Source organism: Portunus trituberculatus, chromosome 18 (genome assembly GCF_017591435.1).
Source record: "Portunus trituberculatus isolate SZX2019 chromosome 18, ASM1759143v1, whole genome shotgun sequence".
Lineage (NCBI taxonomy): Eukaryota > Metazoa > Arthropoda > Malacostraca > Decapoda > Portunidae > Portunus > Portunus trituberculatus.
Genome location: NC_059272.1, coordinates 6822607 through 6846549, shown reverse-complemented (window position 1 = coordinate 6846549; position 23943 = coordinate 6822607). Strand labels below are relative to the sequence as shown.

At 38.0% G+C, this 23943-nt stretch overlaps 2 protein-coding genes across 4 annotated transcripts in view; one reads left to right on the top strand and one right to left on the bottom strand.

The window, feature by feature from the left end:
- Positions 1-3419: 3419 nt before the first annotated feature.
- On the top strand, positions 3420-4422 carry LOC123505351 (putative nuclease HARBI1). Its single transcript, XM_045256569.1, has 2 exons — positions 3420-3636; positions 3851-4422. Exons 1-2 carry the CDS (start codon positions 3420-3422, stop codon positions 4420-4422), a joined length of 789 nt encoding a protein of 262 aa, XP_045112504.1.
- A 518-nt stretch (positions 4423-4940) lies between these two features.
- The window catches only part of LOC123505629, a 63850-nt gene continuing 44847 nt past the window's right edge, over positions 4941-23943 (bottom strand). Inside the window, exons 2-4 of one of the 3 annotated variants that reach the window (XM_045257176.1) lie at positions 7047-7293; positions 6444-6454; positions 4941-5725 (exon numbers count right to left, since the gene is read on the bottom strand). In XM_045257176.1, coding sequence (XP_045113111.1) covers positions 5514-5725; positions 6444-6454; positions 7047-7246 — 423 coding nt within the window. In that variant the 5' untranslated portion in view covers positions 7247-7293 and the 3' untranslated portion in view covers positions 4941-5513. The remainder of the gene's footprint in view (positions 5726-6443; positions 6455-7046; positions 7294-23943) is intronic. The other 2 variants (XM_045257178.1, XM_045257177.1) reach the window with 2 other exon arrangements.

Below are 23943 nucleotides of genomic sequence, written 5' to 3'. Positions count from 1 at the left end.
TCTATATCCATCTCTAATATTACATGGTCACTCTTTCCCAATGGGCACTTGTATCTTATATCATCGTTAATTGGTATATCCCTTGTAAAAACTAGGTCTAATCTTGCCGGCTCATCGTTTCCTCTGAATCTTGTGTTTTCCTTTACTCTTTGGACCATCAAATTATCTATCATTAGGTTCAGGAATCTATCTCCCAGGCATCTTCCCCCATACCACTTTCATAATTTTCCCAGTCTACCTCCTTACAGTTGAAATCTCCTACCAATATCACTTTTCTCCTTTCCTTAATGATTCTTGTAAGACTCCTTATTGTGTCATCTATCATGTCTCTATATTCTTGGTTAGTCCATGAGTTTGTTTTTGGTGGCACATATGTTCCAATGATTGTTAACTCCTTTTGTTAATATGCATCTTAACATACAGTATTTCTGATTTTCCTTCCCAAACTCCACTTGATTTACCACTATCTCCTTCCTTAACATCATCATGACTCCTCCTCCTCCTTTACCCACTCTGTCTCTCCTCCATATATTATACCTTTTATCTATGTCTATTTTTATTGCCTCATTTAACTTTGTTTCCACCAGGCATACAATATCTGGTTCTTCTTTCTTTATGTAATCTCTTAATTCTAATTTACTAGATAAAATCCCATCTATGTTTGTATACATCATTTTTAATCTCTTGTTCTTATCATTTTTAGTTAAACTTGCTCCATTCTTTTCTCTTCTTTCTCTTTTATATACCATTTCCTTATCCTGTCTCCTATAATTCTCCAAAAAAATGCCTTCTTCTCCTCCTCTGACCTTTCATTATTTTTTTCTCTTGCTTCTGCCACCAGTTCATTGTGTCTCTTCCTTTCCTCCTCGTTTCTATTTTTCTTTATATATATATATATCTTTGCAACCTTCTGTTTCTCTGAGTTTCGTTTTCTATATAGTACTTCTTCTGCTGCTGCTTGTGATTTTAGTAATATCTTAATTGGTCTCACTGTTCCTTCTTGATATGGTCCCATTCTATGGATTTCTTCTACTTCCTCTTCTAAGTTCTGTCTATCCTCGTCATTCAGATGTTTTAGTAGGTCTTTTACTGATTTCATTTCGTCTTTTTCCTTCTTGGTCTATATTTAACATTTTTTCTTTCAGTCCAAAAATAATTACACTCTTCTTTTTTCCATAATTTCTCTTACTAAATTTTCTTTTTCTTGAGGACTCCTATCATTTTGCTTGTCATATTTTCATCTCTTTCTTTTAACTGTTCTTGAAATACTTCTTGAAATGATTCCTTGTCTTTCTTATCTTGGATTCTCCATGCTTGTACTTCTTTTTTAATCACGTCTTGTACTCTTTCTTCTTCTTTGTTAACTAGATCTTTTAGCTTTTCTTTTTCTTTCTCGGCTTTACCGAGTCCTTCTTCCATCAATTTCTTATAGTTCGCTATTAGGACTTTTAATTCTTCATTTTCGGTTCTTAGCCTAGTTTCGTTTTCTTCCACTCTTTTTATCCTTTCTTTCAATTTCTGGAGCTCTTTATCCTGTTCTTCATTCTCTGTGTGTGTGTGTGTGTGTGTGTGTGGGTGTGTGTGTGTATTTACCTAGTTGTATTTACCTAGTTGTAGTTTTACAGGGCCTGGGCTTTATGCTCGTGTGGTCCCGTCTCCATATCTACACTTATCCAATTTTTCTTTAAAACTATGTACACTCTTTGCTGATACCACTTCCTCACTCAAACTGTTCCAAGTCTCAACACATCTGTGTGTGTGTGTGTGTGTGTGTGTGTGTGTGTGTGTATATATATATATATATATATATATATATATATATATATATATATATATATATATATATATATATATATATATATATATATATATACACATTTGGCGGGAAACCCGCCAACCTGGCAACTCTGGCCTGGCCTGACCTGACCCGGCCGAGAGATGAAAGGGGACACCACCACCACCAACGTGGCAACATGGGAAAAAACCGCTGCCACATGCCATAGAATTTATACAAATCGTCGTTATCATCGTAAACATAGACACTCATTGTACTATGTAACTTCCTTTACTATACACGCAATACATAAAATATCACCTTCAAACAGCACATGGATGATAATTAAGAGAGAGAAACGCATGTACGAAGACTGATTTGGCAGCATGGCTAGTTGTAAACGACCATACCTACCCCACCATGAACAAACTTCATAGAGTGGAAAGACTATAACATATGCTAGTATAACGAACACCAAACTCTCTTTAACGAAAATTTATCCAAGTAACTTTTTCAAGTTTGAAAACCCTGCCGTATCACGCAAGCCGACAGGCTTTAGAATACAACAGCGCCTCTCATGGACAACACGCACACTACTCACTCCCTTACCCTTCCCGGCTCTTAAGGTGATATTCTTAGTCCTTTCACAATTGCGACGGCATGGGATCGCCGTATTCATAGTCCACCGCGTCGTATACGCATTTGTATCAAATATTGGAACAATGGTGATGGTGCGTGGGAAGGCTACCCCTTTCCCATGGATCACCTATGAGGAAAGCACCATAAATAAAATGTGATAAGAAAGAAATAACTTTGGTACAGATATGACAGTTACGATAAAAGAAGCATGCAGAAAATATGTTAAATGCAAATAAACTCCTGCTCATACAAAACAACAACTGTTTTTACCCTTTATGAAGTTGTTGTAATATTGCCGAGAAGAAGAGAACCCGGAGCGGAGTTTCTGGTTACTAGCTGACAGACCACACTACTTCATCATTTACCATCGACTTTACATCTACATAAAAGGTAAGTATGAATGTCTAAGCTATTAAACTATGTGTTTTTAGGTTGAAGAAGCAACTTGGCTATGATTTGCTGCTTGTATGTTACTCTTGAACTTAGAAATTCATATAGCCAATATCAAGTGAAATAAACTATCGCAGAAGCCTGTTTTCTGTGCTTTATTTTTTTTCTATTCAGTTGAATGTATGCGTGACTTCTCTTTGAAAAAAAAATATCAAAGAGCAGTGTATATTTTCTTCAAATATACTCACCTAAAAATCCTGCATTTCAAAATTTCACATCATGGAAGAAGGGAGCTTGGTATATTTATGTATTGAATGACAAACAGTTAGCCTACATTTTGACCACATTTGATGTTGAGATACCCTCAATACCCAACTCAAAGAGGGCAAGGCTTGATAGCTTCATAATAACCTGAAACATGTATGTGTCTATTCCAGAATGCCTTACCTGACAAATCTAAAGTAGACTGTGATAGACTTGACAAACCTATTGGAAAATTATTTTAAATTCACGGTTTTTGTAAGAGAATTGAGCAGACTTGACCTAACCTTATCTGGAAATTACTTTTTTCTGTTAGCAAACCTCTTACCCTTTTTCATTTTTTTTTTTTTTTTGAATGGCTGATTATCACCACTATATTCAAGAATTTGAGGAGTTAGCAGAATGGGAAGAGGTGATTGAAAGGTGGACACTCAAATTTGTTGAGAGAGCAGATCCATTCGCTGTGTACTCAGACAAAGATTTCGTGGAGAGGTACAGGCTTTCCAAAGTTTGTGTCCATCATCTTTTGGAGAAAATACAGGAGCAGCTACCAACTTCCAATAACAGAAGACGTACCATAAATATAATTTCATTGCTCTGAAATTTTAACAACAAATATAATAACTCCAGCATAGGTTTCACCCCACTTGCCTCATTTACTAAAGTGTGGAAAAGTACTAATACCTTGCAGTATTATAATACAATATTATACTTTGTATACTTGGTGGAGGGTACCCATTTATATAATTAATACATTAGTGAGGGTTGTTATTGTTTCCTCAACAGGTCTTCAAATTTCACCAGAATTACTGCTACTAGTTACACTGAAGTATTTTGCTATTGGCAATTACCAGCTGACACAGGGTGACTGCACAGATATGTCCCAGCCAAGTGTCTGCACAGCCACTGCATCACTTGCTCCAGAGTACATCCAGTTCCCAAGTCCAGCCACTGAGGAAGAAGTTATGCAACAGTTTTCTAACATTGCAGGAATGCCAGGTGTTATTGGCTGTGTTGATGATACTCATATCCCCATAAAAAGTCCTGGTGGGGTAAGTGCTGAAATATACCGTTGTAGGAAAGGCTACTTTTCCATAAATGTTATGAGACTTTGTGATGCCTCCCTTAAGTTCACAAATATTGCTGTGAACTGGCCAGGAAGTGCACATGATTCCCGTATATTTAATGAATCTAGACTTTGTGATGATCTTGAGGAAGGCAGATACCGTGGTTTTTTGCTAGGTGATAGTGAATATGCATGCCAATCTTACCTGCTAACGCCATACCTAATACCCCACACAGAAAAACAAGTTCGTTACAGTGCTGCTCATGTTAAAACTAGAAACGTAATTGAATGAGCTTTTGGTGTTTAAAAAAAAAAAGTTTCTCAATCTTGTCTTTACCAGTAAGAAAAAGGTTGCTAAACACCAAGAATATCATTGTTGCATGTGTAGTTCTCCACAATATTGCAATTATAAACAGACTCCCCATTGGTGATGAAGCTGAGGATATAGACTTTGAGCCACCGGTTGTACCTCAGGATATTAGGGAAGGTGACAATCAGCGTGGCCAAGCCCGTAGAGCATTGTGGAGAACTTCTTTTGAAGTAGAGAAGAATTCTAGCATAATGTGTATACATACTTCCCCTCTATGGGTATAGCTAGTGAGGAACACACACTTGAAACTGATACAGAGAGTTGCAACTAACTCCACACTGAATTTACATTGTTGCTGGAGAACAAAAATCTTGGCATCATTCCCATCATTTCTTTAACCATCTGTATTTGTCACAGTTATTAGGCTATTATTAATGTAACAGTTATGTTGTCATAATGATAAGGATATAAGAGCAATAAAACATTCACTGGTGCAATAATTGTATGTTTTCAGTCTTTATTATTTTTGGATCCAACATACACTAGTGAAAAAGGACCAAGATATTTATTTAAAAAAAAAAATAAATAATAATAATAATAAAATAGCAACTATAAATAACAATGATCTGTTTTGTACTATATAGGATAAGTACATCCCCAGTGACTTCATATAAAAAAAAAAAAAAGAAAAAAAAACAGCCAGACAGAATAAATCACCATGATATCACAGCATTGTATTGCACAATACATTTCAGTAGACTAGAGAATATAATAAAAATAATATCTATAAACTATAAAAAACAAAAATCTATACGTCATCTGCAGGGCCCATTTCATCACAGGCCCTCTTTGCTGTCTCAAGTACCAAAGTTAACTTTTGGTGGACATCATCAACTTTGAGCTGCATATCACTCACCAATTCACATTTTCTTTTAGCATTTTCTATCTCTATCTTTTTTTATTTTTTTGTTAATTTTTCTAAAAAATGCAATTCTTTCATTTGAGCGATTTTCAGCCTATGATACTCTTTTTGCCGTGTGTGACACAAAAACGCATCGTCCTTAGCAGATTATCTACGTTTTTTTATGAGTTTGCATTTCATCGATGACACAGAGGGAGTGGAGGTGATATTGCCTCCTGGCAGTTTGCATGAGATGACTGCTGGTGATGATATAGGAGTAGTGGAAGATGAGGTTAACAGGGGCATGTTGAAAGGACTGGGCTGAGGGTTGCATACTGCTGGGAAACGAAGGCGGAACGGCAACAATAGGATCGTCAGGATCATCTGCAAAGGAATTCATATACAAAAGATATGTCCGTATCAGCAAGCTGCAACTCAAAACTCATAACTGCCTAAAAAATATAATACACTACACTGCTTGAAAATTTTCATTTAATCAAGTATCATAGTGAACAGCTTAAAAAGATAAAAAGTATAGTATATGGCAATCCATATACAGGGCACTACAGCTATTATTTCTTTGTAATATAAAAAGAAAATAGGTAAATGTTTAGTAAACTCTCTGGCAACAAGGGTATAGAATACATAAAGTTAGGAATATATGGGAAATAATTTATATTGCCTTTTGATATATTTATGTTATTGATTTTACAGCAGTATGAAGATATGCAAAAATTTAAAAGTCTCTTCAAATTGTGTATTTTTCAAGTACTATCTATGTTATGTTTCAAAACTGATGATTGAATATTAACTACTGTTGGTGCCAAGAGCAGTGTAAAGTATTTTCATGCCTAGAGAGGACACACACTTGGAATTAAAAGTAACTCCACACCAAACTTATCTTCTTCCTGGAAAACAATGGCATCAACACCATTCCTGTCATTCACTGGTGCCAGGCCAAATGTTTCATAAACATTACTTCCCATTGCTAAATCTATTTCCATCATGGAAGCTACGATGGAAAGTTCCTCTGTTCACTTTGGAGGGGAAGGAGGAGGACCACCACCAGTTACTTTTACTTTCTTTTTAAAATCCCTCTCACCTTCTTTCACCCTGAAAAAAAGCAAGTATGTAATAAAAGTAATATTTCACTAACATACTTGTGGAAAGAATTAAACACAGAAATACTGCATCTAGAGTAGGATTTTTAAGCAACAGTATTCTCTTGAATCCAGACTGTTTTTATTACTAATTAGTTACATCTAAAATTACATTAATATACATACTATTGACGTAAAAATGGAGCAGCATAACTTGTTTTCCTTTATCTTTTCTTCAGTTCTTTTATTCATTTGTTATTACTTTAAATCAGACCATTATATATTGCCTTCCTAGAGGGTGAATAATGACTCATCCACAGTTCCTACAATGAATATTAACAGACCGACCATGCTTTGATTAAGTTTAGTAAAATTATTTATTTCAGAGCTAGAAGGCCTAACTTACTCTTAATAAAATTTTACACTACAATAGGTTACAATAATGCAACCCTTGAAATGCTTTTGAATAGGGCTAGCAGGCCTATCCTATTCTTAATAAAAGGTTATACCACAACAGGCTATAAGAGTAACCCTTAAAAATCCTTACAATACCTGTAGTATAATAAATCACCTTATAATACAAGACTAAAAAATATATAACTCACTTCCTCTTCACGTGGTCGTAGCTTCTCTTGAGTTGCTTAGAAGACCAGGGATGTTGGTTTGGATATAGGCCATTAAATTTACACCCTATCTCTTCCCAAGCCTTCTTCTCGATAGTGATGCCTGGAGCTGTAGATTTGTTGTTAACTATGGCGTCCCTCTCCTGTATCAGGTGCAGCAACTCGACTCGTGCATGGTCCATCTTGTTCACTTACTGGTGTAGGAGTGGACTGCTGAGAGACCATGCTGCTGTGTTTACATATAAGTGCTACAAATCTTTATTTTTCAGTTATACCTGATCAAACAATGAATGTATAGTATTTTAAATTTACTAACTTACTATATATCATCAATACAATCCAGTTGCGTTGACAATTAGGCGAAAATAGAAAAAAGCAGTACGGAATGAAGTAAACCCATTGTATTTTTAATTCAGTTTGCAACACTGCCTGCTTTCTTCGCACTTTAAAACAGGCTGGCCAATGGTAGTAAGTTTGTTTTATTAATTATTTTGAAGCTAGTTACATTTTAGGTCACCATAGAAGAAACGTTCTACTGCATACTTATTTGTTTTAACTTTGGAAACATCAAAGTAACTAAAACAAGGTAGCATATTACGTTTCATTCACTTCTTTTCCCATACATTGGTACCCTTGCTGCTTCAGTCAGCTATCCACATAAGCTCCGCCCCTTCATCTCCACTAAGAGTAGGAATACCACCACGAGCGGTGACAATGACCATCACCACGGTAGTATTTACAACGTGGTCATAGGAAATGCGAGTCTAGGAATACGACCGTTAGATAGTTCAAAACATAAACAAGGTCCAACACCAGCTCGTCATCTCACACTCAACATACCACCAAAACGCCCTGCAACCAGCCCTGCAATGTCGCCTAAGAAGAAAAGGAAGTCTTTTACTCTCGAAGTGAAGCTGGATATTATTCACAGACACGAGAGAGGTCAGAAAACTAATGGCATTGCTCACCACCATCTTGACTCCATCTACTGTCTCTACTATTTTCAAGTCAGCAGACCATATCTTCCTTGCAAGCTAAAAGAGCCACCTGAAATCGTGACTCTGCAATGGATAAAATGGAAAGCCTTGTGGAAATGTGGTACATAGGTTTTGTATGCGGTACAATGATGCGCCTTTTTACATTCCACAGATTGTCAGCTAGCGTCTTTCCCATTCCACTCTCCCTCCCTTCATAAATTTATGATCATCAACATTATAAAGTTACTTACATACATACATTAGTGTGCATTATAATGACTTAGTCTTAAATTAAACTGCTTAAATGTTTAGCTACATAATTTTTATTTGATCTTGACCTTGATTCTACAGGTGTCCCAGGATTTCTCCTGTGGCAGGCCTTAGTATCGGCAGCTCCTGTAGGGGATAAAAAGAAAGAAAAAAAGGCAGCAAGAACCTAAACCAGACACCATCCTTAATACTACTAATCACTGCATCTGGCACTCCATATTCTCTCCAGAAACTCCTTGACAGCTTATATCATCCTTTCACTCCTATCATCCTTTCACTTGTGTCTCCACACAGTCCCAGCAGCAACACCATCCATTCCCTTCCAGTCTTCTCCACCCTGGCATCCCCCAATTCCCTCAGCACCACTTACATCATCTCATTCCTGTCTCTGGCATACTTCACACACTCCAGCATCACATGCTCCACCATCTCGTCCTCTCCCGAGTCACACATCTGACACACCTCGCTGCTGGACTCTGACCATCTGTAACTCCTTGCATTCACATTCATGCACTGTGCCCTAGCTCGGAAGAGGTCACCCCCCAGGCTGCCATCATACCACTTTTCATACATTGGGGCCTCTTTCTCCCTATACCACTCCAGAGTACTCTTTTGTTCCATCCTATTCCTCCATTCACTCAGTCCAATACACCTTACCCTTCTGTCTAACTCTCTCTTCCACTTCCTTACATCCCAGTCTGGATCCTCTCCATTTCTAACAATCATGCTCCAGTCACTCTCAACATGTTTCCCCTCAACTCACTAAAATGCCCAACTAGTTTCCAGACCACTCTTCACTACCATCCTGACACACTTCTTCCCCCACCTGCTATTCCTAACATTTCATAGAAATACCTTCCTAACTATTCTGGCATCATTCATTCGTTCTAGCCTAGCCTTCTAGCCTTCTAGCCGTTGCCTTCACATGCCTCTTTCTGAAAGTACTCCATCCCATGTCTCTCCTTAATGCCTCTATCACTGCAGACCCTGGTGCATTTAGAGCCATTCTGGCTACTCTGTTCTGTCCTATTTCTAGCTTCTCTAATTCACTTTCATTCCACGTCATCACATCCATACTATACATGATGCTTGGAACAGCCACACTCTTCCAAACTTCGCACAGCACATCATACTTGTTGGCTCTCATCCTTGCTGCACTTCCTAGTCGACCCACCCACTGGTTCACCAAGCACATCTTTTCATTTTTTGCTTTCACACAGCCATATGGACTCATCCACATCCCCAGATACTTGTATTCATCAGCCTGTTGCACCTCATTTTCTCCCAGTCTCCACACCAAGTTTCTTTCGTCATCTGACCTATTCACAACCATCACCTTGCTCTTCTCACTGCTGAATCTCACCCCAAAGTCTCTTCCATAGCCATCTACAACATCCAGGAGACTTTGGAGCTCCTCTGCTGATTCACTCATGACTACCACATCATCTGCATACAAGAGCACACATACCCTATCATTCCCCACCTTTACTCCTGCATTCATCCTTCTCATTCTGGTAGCCAATTCCTCTGTATATAAACTGAAGAGGGTTTGTGACAAAATACAACCCTGCCTGACTCCTCTCTCACTCTTTACCCAGTCTTTTTCTATGTCCCCTAGTATGTATCTAGCCCTCGTGTCCACATACATAAGTATGTATGTGGACTAATTATCTTTGAACTCAGTCCAATCTTTTCTAAGACTCTGCCTAACATTCTTCTATTCACCCTGTCATACACTTTCTCTATATCCAGAAAACCCAAGTATTCCTTTTCCTCTCAATCAGTTCATTCACCACAAACATGTTTTCTTCAGCTCTCCTATCCACACGGAAACCATTCTGTTCTTCACCCAGCACTCCAGTTTGTTCAATCCATTTACACAATCTTTCATTCAGCACACCACTGAACACTTTACCCACTGTATTTACTAATGCAATGGGCCTGTAGTTTTTCAACTCATCTTTACTCTTGTATCCTCCCTTTTGCAACAGTCACCCTACATTCATTCCACACTCTTGGCACTCTCTTTTCCTCCCACACCTGGTTAAAGAGCTCAGTCATCCTATCAATCACAACTTCTCCGTTTTTGTACATCTCATATGGTATCTCATCTGGCCCTGCTGCCTTATCATTCTTTTGCCTTTTCACACATTTCTTCACTTCCTCTCTGCTGATTCTTTCATTCAATTCATCCACATCCTTTCTCTCCAGTGTCACACACCCTTCTTTCACATGAAGTATCTCACCTACACCTCCAATCTCTTCCCAGAACTCTTTGATCACCTTTCTCATCTCTTCCTTATCTGTCACCACTGTCCCATTCACCTTGAGGCTCTCCACATTTTCACGGTCAGACATCCCCTCACCCCTCAGGAATCTATACCATTCTTTGCCACCTTCCACCCACCCCTTTCTCTCTGAGGGACTGAATCACGCTTCTCTCACACCTACCCTTGGCATTCATTATCTTTTGCTTCATCACTCGCTGCTGCCTCACATATGCTGTCCATGCATTCTGGTAATCACTTTCTGCCTCTTCACTCTCATGCCTCCTCTTTCTCAGCTGTCTACACACTCTATTTAATCTCTTTCTCTCTCTCCTGGTATCCCTAACCTCATCGTTCCACCATGGCTTACGTGTATGCTTTCTGGCACTCGTTCTCACATACCCTATCTGGCTGGCAGCTGTGTTCCTCACATTCTCAATAAATCTATCATTCAATTTATCCACATCATTCAAGCTTTCATCTTCCCAGCATCTCTCACTCAGGTCTACCTGGAAATTCTCCCATCCTGCATCCCTTAGCCTCCACCTTCTCCTCTTAGCTTTTGTATTCCTATTCTGTCTCCCATTCAACTTACACTCCAGCACCAGCATATTATGGTCCGAGACAGTGTCAATCGTTCCATCCTTGTCAATCCACATGCGGTCCACTATCTCACGCATTCTCCTATTCACTAACATATAATCAATCGCAGACTCCTGGTTCCTCGCACACCAAGTCACTCGTACTTCAGCCAGGGTCTCGTTCAGGTTCTCCAACTCCATCTCATTTACAAAGCCGTCAAGCATTTCTCCATTCCTGTTCATTTGCTTGCCTAGTACAGTATATCTACATGTGCGTTCATATCTCCCATAACAATCACTCTCTCCAGCACATTCTCCCACGATCTTCCTTAGAATACCATACTTCCTGCTGTTCTCTCTCACTACTCTCTCATCCTCTACTGTCATGTATGCTACACTCACCACCACACTTTCACACTTCCTATGCTCACCTGTACACTCTACCTTCACTGCTAGAATATCCTCACTCATGGCACAGCTTCCTACATCTAGTTTTTCTACTCTAAAATTTCTTTCCTTCCTGTACATGGAAGCTACTCCTCCTCCTACTCTGTCCTGAACCTTCCGTCCCTTTCCAATCGTCACATACTCACTACCATCCGCTTGCACATCATCCCTCAGGTGTGTCTCTGTCATTCCGACTAAGTCAAAATGCCACTCTTCAAGCTCCTTAGACATGTCCTCAAATTTCACAGTACCCCATCCTCTCACATTCACACACCCAATTTTCATGCATCCTGACACCCTGTGGGTACCTCCTCTTCCTTTTGCATTCGCACTCTTTTCCCACAGGTTCCCTTTCTCTCGGTAGCCTGCTCTTTTTAATGCTTCTGTCCTCCTTTTCTCTCATAAAAACACCCGCCCCTCCTCTTCGGATTCTATCCTATTCCTCCCTCCTATCCTCCTTCCTCCCATCGCTGAGCCCACTCCACCAGGTTCCAAGCCACCCACACCTTTCCTATATTGGACATATGCACACTGTCCTGTGTCCACACCTGCCTCCAGTCCATCCTCTCCCACAACTGCATCCCATCACATTTCCAGTCTTCCAGCCTTCCTACCAACTTTCCATTTACCCATCTCCTTTCCCAGACAATGACCTTACCCTCCTTGTCCCACCTCTTAGGGATACACATCATCAAGGGCCTCCTGTGTATCTTGCGTTACACCAGTCTAACTATTTCCTCCATCACTCTAATTGTTTCCCATCCTCCTATATCTTCCAGCCCGTTTTCTCCTCCCTCTATCACCACCAGGTCTTCGGGCTCCATCTGGTGGAGGGAATTCATTACCGCCTCACGGATAACCTGGATATTGGCCCCTGATCTGCTCTTGTCTATTATCTTCTAGCCACCTTTGGACAGGGAGTATATCTCTTTTTCTACTCCACTCATCAGGCTGTCTCCAAATAAGCACATCCTCCTAACTTTACTCCCTGTCTTGAGCCATAGCCGCTTGCCATCCTGCATATGTCACCAAGATTGCCGACCTACGCCCATCCATGCTGACTCACTATGATCCTTACCTCTACTATCCCTATCTCAATCTCCAACATTACCCTGGTCCTCCTGACCTCTCTTTCCATTGTCCTCCTGTGTACCTTTACCGTTGACCTGTGTCTGGCGGCATCTTGTACTCTCTTGCTCCTAGCCCCTCCCCTGGCCTCCTCCTGTACCTTTGACTCCCTACTTGCCTCCTCCAAACTACTGTCTTCTTCCACACTCATCTCTTCACTGCCACTTCCCTTAGCTACCAGCTAAGGGAAGCCTTGTTGCTGTGAGAGTGGTCAGGCACCTGTGGGCTCAACACACGCGTGGCGCCCGGGAGCGAGACGTTTCGTACCCACGACGATTCGTACACAAGTAAAATCGATGTTTCGTACACAAGTAAAAATGATGTTTCGTACACAAGAAAAACGATGATTCGTACACTCAGAAAATAATTGCTATGTTCGGGCTGTCGACCACTCCTAGTGTTTACTACATGTAATTTCTTATAAGTAATTGTGTAGATGAAATGGTAGTTTACTTGAATGATAAATGGTTGTACGTTTTAAAAGTCTTAATGAGAGTTGTTGACTCTTTCAATAATATAGTTATTAAAAACAATTTGAATACCAAATAATTGCTCTACCAACTCTGAGTAGGTCTATATATGTTACAGTCATTAACTAAATCCAGACAATATGGATGCGTTCCATGGGGCCAACAACTGTTCACTATTAACTAACAGTGACCGGAACGAATTCATCTGCATAGCTCTTGATGACGCTCAATGTCTTTCTATGACATAAATAGCCAATTGCAGCTGACACAGTTGTAAAAAGATGGCAGAGTTCCCTCTTCCAAGATTTGTTAAAAACAAAACAGCTGACAGGGAGGAGCTAACACCTACCCAAGCCGCTAGCTGCTCCGAGCTAACTGTTAGCACTTGTCAATTTATAAATCAGCTAAAAATTGCAAACAACTTACAAAGTGACTAAAGTTTTGGGAGATTTTCTTGGCATATTGATTGAAATGAATCCTGGTATGGGAAAGATCACAAATCTTCAAAGCCAGAGATCAAACAGCTGAGCTACTGTGCCCTTTGTGCCTTGGCCTTTCGGCAGCGTGTTTTTGATCTGCTGCAGTCTCTGACGAGACAGCCAGACGTTACCCTACGGAACGAGCTCAGAGCTCATTATTTCCGATCTTCAGATAAGCCTGTGTGTGTGTTAATAAAAAAAATAAGTAATATGACCGAACAGGCAGCTCAGACTAAGTTTGAAGCTAATTAATGTATTTGCATATTGACTAATATGGAGTAATGTACTGCAGGTGAACAAACATGGTTGAGTAAAATTTTATTTTCTAAAACTTATGTGACAATAGAATGTAAATGTAAAAAAAAGGCTAAATAAAAGTGTGTGTGTGTGTGTGTGTGTGTGTGTGTGTGTGTGTGTGTGTGTGTGTGTGTGTGTGTGTGTGTGTTTACTTACGGTATTTACCTAGTTGTAGTTTTACAGGGCCTGGGCTTTATGCTCGTGTGGTCCCGTCTCCATATCTACACTTATCCAATTTTTCTTTAAAACTATAAACACTCTTTGCTGACACCACTTCCTCACTCAAACTGTTCCAAGTCTCAACACATCTTTATGAAACTAAATTTTTAACATCTCTCAGACATCGTCCCTTCCTTAGTTTCTTTACCTTTTCTGTGTGTGTGTGTGTGTGTGTGTGTGTGTGTGTGTGTGTGTGTGTGTGTGTGTGTGTGTGTGTGTGTGTGTGTGTGTGTGTATTTACCTAATTGTATTTACCTAATTGTAACATACGGAAAAGAGCTATGCTCGTGTTGTCCCGTCTCCATATCTATTAATGTCCAGCTTTTCTTAAAATTTCAATTTTTAATTCCTTTCCCTTTTTTTTTTTTTTAAAACCCTTGGGTTTTCCCCCCTTTTTTTTTTTTTTTTTAACCTTCCCTTTTTCCCTTTTTTCCCCCCTTTTTTTTTTTTTAAACCCCTTTTTCCCTTTTTCCCTTTAACCCTTTTTTTTTCCCCATTTTTTTTTCCAAATTTTGGGGTTTTCCCCTTCTTTGTTTTTTCATTTTAAAACAATTTTTTTGTTTCCAAATTTAAAACCCCCAACCACCCATTTATGTTGGGAAAAAAGGGCCAACCTTTTCCCTTTGGCCTTTTTCCCCTTTTCCCCTTTTTCCCTTCCTTAATTTTTTCCAAATTTTTCCCAAAAAATCTTTCCTTCCCTTTTTTCCTTTTTTTTTTTTTAAATCCCTTTTTTCCTTTTCCCCCAAATTCCCAAAAAACCCCCCCTTTTTCCTTTTGGGGCCCCCCCTCCAAATTTTCCCATTTTTTAAAGTTTTTTTAAAAATTTTCCCTTTTGTTTTTTTTCCAAGGAATTTCCATTTTTTCCCCCTTTTCCCCCCTTCCCACCCAAATTTAAAATTTTTATTTTTTTTCCCCCCTTTTCCTTTTTAAATTTTTTTTCCCAACCTTTTTTTTTTTAAATTTATTTACAAATTTTTCCCCTTTTCCCGCAATTCTTTTTTTCCCTGTTTCCCATAATTTCCCCAAAAGGGTTTTTTCTCCCCCCTTTTTTTTTTCCCCCCCTTTTTGAAATTTTTTTCCCTTTTTTCCCCTTTTTTTTTTTCCCCTTTTTTTTTTTTTAACCCTTTAATTTCCTTTTTTTCAACCTTTTTTCCCTTTTTAAAATTTTTTTTTTTTTTTAAATTTTAAAACCCCTTTTTTTTTTTAAATTTTTTCCCTTTCCGTTTTTTTTCCTTTTCTTTCCCAAATTTTCCTTTTTCCTTTTGGTTTTCCCCTTTTTTCCCGGCCTTTTTTAATTTCCCAAACCACCCTTTTTCAAACCCAACATTTTTTTAAACCCCCGGTTTTTTCTAAAATTTTTTTTAAAATTTTTTTTTTTTTTTCCCCCTTTTTTCTTTGGCCCCCAAAAAATTTTTTTTTTAAAGGAACCCTTTAATTTTCCCCTTTTGGGGTTTTTTTTTTTTTTTTTTTCCTTTGTTTTTCCCCCAAAACTTTTTCCCCAAATTTCTTTAAAAATTTTTAAAATTTTTTGGGTTTTGGGGGTTTTTTTTTGGGGGGTTTCCAAATTTTTTCCAAATTTAAATTTCCCCCAATTTTCCCTTTTCCATTTTTTTTTAAAAATTTTTTTCCTTGGGCCCCATTCCCGTCCCCAAACCCCCTTTTTAAATTCCCCTTTTTTAATTCCCAAACCCCAAATTTTTTTTCCCATGCCCCCATTTTTTTCCCCCCCCCCTTTTTTTTTTTTTCCTTTTAAAAATTTTATTTTCCCTTTTTCCCCTTTTTTTTTTTCCGGGGAAATTTTCCTTTTCCCCCTTTTTTAAATTAAACCCCTTTAAAAAAAACCCCCCCCTTTCCCTTTCTTTTTCCTTTTTTTTCCAAAATTTTTCCCCCCCCATTTTCCCTCCCCTTTTTTTTTAATTAAACCCCAAATTTTTTTTTTGGCCCTTTTTTTCCCCAAATTTTTATTTAATTTTTTTTTTCCCCCGGGGGGTTTTTTTTTTTTCCCCCTTTTTTTTTTTTTTTTTTTTTTAAAAATTTTTTTTTTCCTTCCTTCCCTTTTTTTTTTTTTCCTTTTCCCATTTTTTTTCCCCTTTTCCTTTTTAAAATTTTTTTTTTTCCCTTTTCCCCATTCCCTTTTTAAAATTTTCATCCTTTGGAAATTTTAATTTTTCCCCCATCCCCTTTTTTTTAAATTTAAAATTTTTTGCCGGGTTTTCCCCCCCAAACCCCTTTGATTTTTTTTTTTTTTTTCTCTTCCCAAAATTTTTTTTTAAAAATTCCCCCCCCTTTTTTTTTTCCCCCGGTTTTTTTTAAAACCTTTTAAATTTTAAAATTCCCCCCAAATTTTTTCCTTAATTTTCCCCCCCTTTTTTCTTTTTTCCTTTTAAAATTTTTTAAAAAACCCCTTTCCCCTTTTTTTTTTCCAAAACCCCCCTTTTCCCCCCCCCCCTTTTTTTTCCCAATTTTTTAAAAAATTTTTTTTGGGCTTTTTTTTTTTATGGGGCTTTTTCCTTTTTTCCTTGGGCCCCCCCTTTTTAAAAGGTTTTAAACCTTCCAAAACCCTTTTTTTCCCGGTTCTTTAAATTTTCCCCTTGAAACCCCAAGGGTTTTTTTTTTCCCCCCCTTTTTTTAAAACCCCCAAGGGGCCCCTTTAATTTTTTTCCTTTTTTTTTAAAAACCCTTTTAAAACCCCCCCCCCCCTTTCCCCCTTTTTTTAAAATTTTTTAAAAAAATTTTTTTTCCTTTTTTTTCCCAATTGTTGTTTTTGGTTGGGTTTTTTTTCAATTTATTTTTTTTTTTTTTCTTTTTTTTAAAATTAATTTTTCCTTTTTTAATTTTTTTTTGGTTTTTTTTTTTCCCCTTTAAATTTTTTTTTTTTCCTTTTCCCAAAAATTTAAACCGGAAAAAATTTTATTTTTTAAATTTTAAAATTTTTTTTTTTTTTTAAAAATTTTTTTTTTTTCCCTTTCATTTTTTTTTTGTTTTAAAAAAAATTTCCAAAATTTTTTTAAAAATTTTTAATTTTTTTTTTTTTTAAAATTTTTTTTAAATTCCCAAATTTAAAATTTTAAAATTTTTAAAGGGAAATTTACCCCCTTTTTAAACCATTTTTTTTAAAAAACCCTTTTTTTTTCCCTTAAACCTTTTTCCAAACCCCTTTTTCCCTTTTCCTTTTCCAAAAAAAATTTTTAAATTTTTTTTTCCTTTAAAATTTTCCCAAAATTTTTTAAATTTAAAAAATTTTTGTTTTAAAAATTTTTTCTTCCAAAATTTTTTTTTTTTTTTAAATTTTAAAATTTGATTTTTTTTTTTCCCATTATAAAAATTTTTTTCTAATTAAAGTGAATTGCGAAAAATGTGGAGAATCTCTAGGAAAAGTGATGGAGAAGCAGGCTGAATGGAAAAAAGTCAGAAGTGGAAAGAAAGGAGGTAAATTACAAAGTTGCAAGTCTGGAAAAGGAAATCAAAGAGTCTGGGAGAAAACTTTGGGCCTTGCTGAAATTATAGATCAACAGATCATAGAAGAGAAGATTGCTGAGAAAGTGGTGAAGGTTATTAAATCAAATGAGACATTGGTGAGGGAAACTGTAGACAAAAAGAGATGTGTGGTGATATTTGGTGTGGAGGAGGATAAGACACCGAGTAAAATGGAGAGAGAAAAACATAAAAAGGTGATAAATAATATCATTAATGTGGTGCAGGAGGAGGAAAAGACCTAGTACAAGAAATAGAGGACTTCCATAGAATTGGAAAGTTCACAAGAGAAGGTATGAGGCCAATAAGAATCAAACTTAAGTCACAAAAGGATGTAGATGAATTGGTGGAGAAGTCATGGAGGCTAGCCCAGCAGGAAACAACAAGGAAGATTTGGTTGAGAAGAGATCTCGGTGAAAAGGAAAGAGAAATGTTAAATGAGTTGAGAAAGGAGGCTTTGAAAAAATGAAGAGAGGACAGAAGAGGAGAAGAAAGAGTTTTTCTGGAGAATCTTGGATATGAGACTGAGGAAGTGGTTCATAACCCAGAAAAGTACAGTAAGAAAGGACTAAAGAAACTTACGTATGAGCGGAATGTAATGTATTCCAACATAAATGGAGTGATATCGGGATTTTAGAACTCAACGATTACTTGAGGACAAGAACCCAGATATTGTGGGTCTTACTGAAACAAAACTGAGAGAGGGAGAAGACCTGATGATGGTTGGAGAAGGAAATATAATGTTTGGAAAAGAAATAGAGTAGGTAAGATGGGAGGAGGAGTGATGTTGCTGGTTAAAAAGATATAAAGGTGGATCAAGTGAAAGAAGGTATGGGAAAGGCAGAAGTGCTAAAGATCAGAGCAGAAACTAATGAAGGAAAAAGAGGCACTACATAGTGGTGTACGTACCACCTAAGACAAATGCATGGTCAGTACAGGAATATGAAGAAATGATAAGTGATACAGGAACATGTCTGGAAGAAATGTTGGGTGGCTGTGAACGAACTATAATGATGGGAGATTTTAATTGTAAAGAGGTGTGTTGGGAGGACTGGTCAATGGAAGGATCAGAGACAACATGGGAAATACACTATTGACACTGGCAATGGAAAATGTGTTAACTCAGTGGGTCAAAGAAGATACTAGGTTTGGAGGAGAGGAGCATCGTCAAGACTGGACTTGGTCTTTAGTACAGAGCCAATGGTCATTGAGGAGATGAGGGTGGAGTGCCCTTTAGCAAAGAGTGATCATGCAGTTTTGGAGTTCAAGGTGATAGATGAAGAGAAATCTAGAAGAAATGAAGAATATAAAGTGGGAAGATGGAATTATGCCAAGACAGATTTTGGAAACCTAAAGAAATTCTTTCAAGAGACAAATTGGATGAAATTCAAGAGTGCTAAGGAGCAAATGAAAAGTGGAAGGAATTTATAAAATATACAAAGAAGGTGAGAAAAATTTGTACCAATAAGACAACATAGAGAAGTTGGAAAGCAGGACTGGTTTAACGATAGATGTGAAAAGGCTAGAACAAGAAAAGAGGATGCATGGAAGAGGTGGAGAAGGAAAAGACGGATTAAGCAGTGGGAAAGTTACAAAAGAGCAAGAAATGAATATGTGTTGATTAGAAGAGAAGAAAGAAAGAAACAAGAAAAGGATATAATTGATAAATGTAAAGACCAACCAAGGCTTTTTACAGACATGTGAACAACAACATCAAAAATAGAGAAAGTATTGAAAGTTTAGAAGTAAATGGAGTATGCAGTGAAGATCCCAGGAAATGGCAGAGGCTATGAATGGATGCTTTGGAAGGTATTCACAAAGGAGACTGCTTTTGACAAACCACTGGTAATGGAACAGAAAGGGATTATGAAGGAGTTTCAAGTAACTGTGGAGGAGATCAAGAATATGATGGGGAGTTTAGAAGTGAGAAAAGCTGTGGGACCTGATGGGGTATCAGGATGGATTTTAAGAGAATGCAGGAGCAACTGGCAGAAAAAGTTTGTGAAGTAATTGATGCCTCATTAAGGAAGGTGTAGTGCCCCAAGACTGGAAAAGAGCTAACATTGTCCCAATCTATAAATCAGGTAACAAGAGAGACCCATTGAACTATAGACCAGTGTCACTTACAAGTGTGGTAGCTAAGATGTGTGAGAGGGTGGTGAAGAATAGATGGACAGACTTCTTGGAGAAAAATGACATACTTTGTGAGTGTCAATTTGGTTTTAGAAAAGGGCGTTCATGCACGACAAACCTGATATGTTACTATTCGAGGGTGATAGATGTAATACAGGAAAGAGATGGTTGGGCTGATGGAATATATCTGGATTTAAAAAAGGCCTTTGATAAGGTACCACACCGGAGACTGATCTGGAAACTTGAAATGGTAGGAGGAGTGCATGGCAGTTTACTAAAATGGATGGAAGACTTTTGGTAGGAAGAGAAATGAGAACAATAATTAAGGACAGACCATCAGAATGGGGCTTGGTGGAGAGTGGAGTTCCACAGGGATCAGTGTTGGCACCAGTAATGTTCGCGGTCTACATAAATGACATGGTGGATGGGGTGTCCAGTTATGTGAGCCTATTTGCAGACGATGCAAAATTGTTAAGAAAAGTGAGATGTGACAAAGATTGCGAACTACTCCAGGAAGACTTGGACAGAATATGGAAATGGAGCTGTACATGGCAAATGGAGTTCAACACGACAAAATGCAAGAAAATAGAGTTTGGCAAGAGTGAAAGAAGAATCAGGAGTATGTACAAGATAGGAAATGAAGACATAAAACCAGTCATGAAGAAAAAGACCTTGGGGTGACAATTACCAATGACCTATCGCCAGAGAGACATATAAACAAAATAATTGGAGAAGTATTGAACTTATTGAGGAACATAAGAGTGGCGTCAGTATATTTAGATGAAGAAATGATGAAGAAAATAATTACTGCAATGATAAGACCGAGGCTTGAATATGCAACAATACAGTGGGCTCGAACTTAAAGAAACACATAAGGAAACTAGAGAAAGTACAGAGGGCTGCAACAAAATGGTGCCTGACTTAAGAGATTTGACTTATGAAGACAGACTGAAAAGAATGCAACTTCCGACCCTGGAAAACAGAAGAGAAAGGGGAGACCTGATAGCAATATACAGAGTGATGATTGGCATGGAAAAATGGATAGGGAAGATCTGTGTATGTGGAATGAAAGAATGTCGAGAGGGCATGGGAAAAAACTAAAATGGCCACTTATAGGAGAGATGTGAAAAAATAGCTTCCCTCATAGAAGGGTGGAAACATGGAATAGTTTAGACGTGGAAGTGGTCAACGCAAGGAATATTCATGATTTTAAGAAAAAGCTGGACATTAATAGATATGGAGACGGGACAACACGAGCATAGCTCTTTTCCCGTATGTTACAATTAGGTAAATACAATTAGGTAAATACACACACACACACACACACAATTGCGAAAAATGTGGAGAATCTCTAGGAAAAGTGATGGAGAAGCAGGCTGAATGGAAAAAAAGTCAGGAAGTGGAAAGAAAGGAGGTAAATTACAAAGTTGCAAGTCTGGAAAAGGAAATCAAAGAGTCTGGGGAGAAAACTTTGGGCCTTGCTGAAATTATAGATCAACAGATCATAGAAGAGAAGATAGCTGAGAAAGTGGTGAAGGTTATTAAGTCAAATGAGACATTGGTGAGGGAAACTGTAGACAAAAGAGATGTGTGGTGATATTTGGTGTGGAGGAGGATAAGACACCGAGTAAAATGGAGAGAGAGAAAACATAAAAAGGTGATAAATAATATCATTAATGTGGTGCAGGAGGAGGAAAAGACCTAGTACAAGAAATAGAGGACTTCCATAGAATTGGAAAGTTCACAAGAGAAGGTATGAGGCCAATAAGAATCAAACTTAAGTCACAAAAGGATGTAGATGAATTGGTGGAGAAGTCATGGAGGCTAGCCCAGCAGGAAACAACAAGGAAGATTTGGTTGAGAAGAGATCTCGGTGAAAAGGAAAGAGAAATGTTAAATGAGTTGAGAAAGGAGGCTTTGAAAAAAATGAAGAGAGGACAGAAGAGGAGAAGAAAGAGTTTTCTGGAGAATCTTGGATATGAGACTGAGGAAGTGGTTCATAACCCAGAAAAGTACAGCAAGAAAGGACTAAAGAAACTTACATATGAGCGAAATGTAATGTATTCCAACATAAATGGAGTGATATCGGGGATTTTAGAACTCAACGATTACTTGAGGGACAAGAACCCAGATATTGTGGGTCTTACTGAAACAAAACTGAGAGAGGGAGAAGACCTGATGATGGTTGGAGAAGGGAAATATAATGTTTGGAAAAGAAATAGAGTAGGTAAGATGGGAGGAGGAGTGATGTTGCTGGTTAAAAAAGATATAAAGGTGGATCAAGTGAAAGAAGGTATGGGAAAGGCAGAAGTGCTAAAGATCAGAGCAGAAACTAATGAAGGAAAAAGAGGCACTACATAGTGGTGTACGTACCACCTAAGACAAATGCATGGTCAGTACAGGAATATGAAGAAATGATAAGTGATACAGGAACATGTCTGGAAGAAATGTTGGGTGGCTGTGAACGAACTATAATGATGGGAGATTTTAATTGTAAAGAGGTGTGTTGGGAGGACTGGTCAATGGAAGGATCAGAGACAACATGGGGAAATACACTATTGACACTGGCAATGGAAAATGTGTTAACTCAGTGGGTCAAAGAAGATACTAGGTTTGGAGGAGAGGAGCATCGTCAAGACTGGACTTGGTCTTTAGTACAGAGCCAATGGTCATTGAGGAGATGAGGGTGGAGTGCCCTTTAGCAAAGAGTGATCATGCAGTTTTGGAGTTCAAGGTGATAGATGAAGAGAAATCTAGAAGAAATGAAGAATATAAAGTGGGAAGATGGAATTATGCCAAGACAGATTTTGGAAACCTAAAGAAATTCTTTCAAGAGACAAATTGGATGAAATTCAAGAGTGCTAAGGAGCAAATGAAAAGTGGAAGGAATTTATAAAATATACAAAGAAGGTGAGAAAAATTTGTACCAATAAGACAACATAGAGAAGTTGGAAAGCAGGACTGGTTTAACGATAGATGTGAAAAGGCTAGAACAAGAAAAGAGGATGCATGGAAGAGGTGGAGAAGGAAAAGACGGATTAAGCAGTGGGAAAGTTACAAAAGAGCAAGAAATGAATATGTGTTGATTAGAAGAGAAGAAAGAAAGAAACAAGAAAAGGATATAATTGATAAATGTAAAGACCAACCAAGGCTTTTTACAGACATGTGAACAACAACATCAAAAATAGAGAAAGTATTGAAAGTTTAGAAGTAAATGGAGTATGCAGTGAAGATCCCAGGAAATGGCAGAGGCTATGAATGGATGCTTTCGGAAGGTATTCACAAAGGAGACTGCTTTTGACAAACCACTGGTAATGGAACAGAAAGGGATTATGAAGGAGTTTCAAGTAACTGTGGAGGAGATCAAGAACATGATGGGGAGTTTAGAAGTGAGAAAAGCTGTGGGACCTGATGGGGTATCAGGATGGATTTTAAGAGAATGCAGGAGCAACTGGCAGAAAAAGTTTGTGAAGTAATTGATGCCTCATTAAGGGAAGGTGTAGTGCCCCAAGACTGGAAAAGAGCTAACATTGTCCCAATCTATAAATCAGGTAACAAGAGAGACCCATTGAACTATAGACCAGTGTCACTTACAAGTGTGGTAGCTAAGATGTGTGAGAGGGTGGTGAAGAATAGATGGACAGACTTCTTGGAGAAAATGACATACTTTGTGAGTGTCAATTTGGTTTTAGAAAAGGGCGTTCATGCACGACAAACCTGATATGTTACTATTCGAGGGTGATAGATGTAATACAGGAAAGAGATGGTTGGGCTGATGGAATATATCTGGATTTAAAAAAGGCCTTTGATAAGGTACCACACCAGAGACTGATCTGGAAACTTGAAATGGTAGGAGGAGTGCATGGCAGTTTACTAAAATGGATGGAAGACTTTTGGTAGGAAGAGAAATGAGAACAATAATTAAGGACAGACCATCAGAATGGGGATTGGTGGAGAGTGGAGTTCCACAGGGATCAGTGTTGGCACCAGTAATGTTCGCAGTCTACATAAATGACATGGTGGATGGGGTGTCCAGTTATGTGAGCCTATTTGCAGACGATGCAAAATTGTTAAGAAAAGTGAGATGTGACAAAGATTGCGAACTACTCCAGGAAGACTTGGACAGAATATGGAAAT

Excerpts from the sequence above, each read along its gene's own strand:
- LOC123505351 (XM_045256569.1), top strand. The coding sequence starts at position 3,420 with ATGGCTGATTATCACCACTATATTCAAGAATTTGAGGAGTTAGCAGAA. Across the intron at positions 3,637-3,850 it reads AACTTCCAATAACAGAAGAC|GTCTTCAAATTTCACCAGAA; the intron begins GTACCATAAATA and ends TTTCCTCAACAG.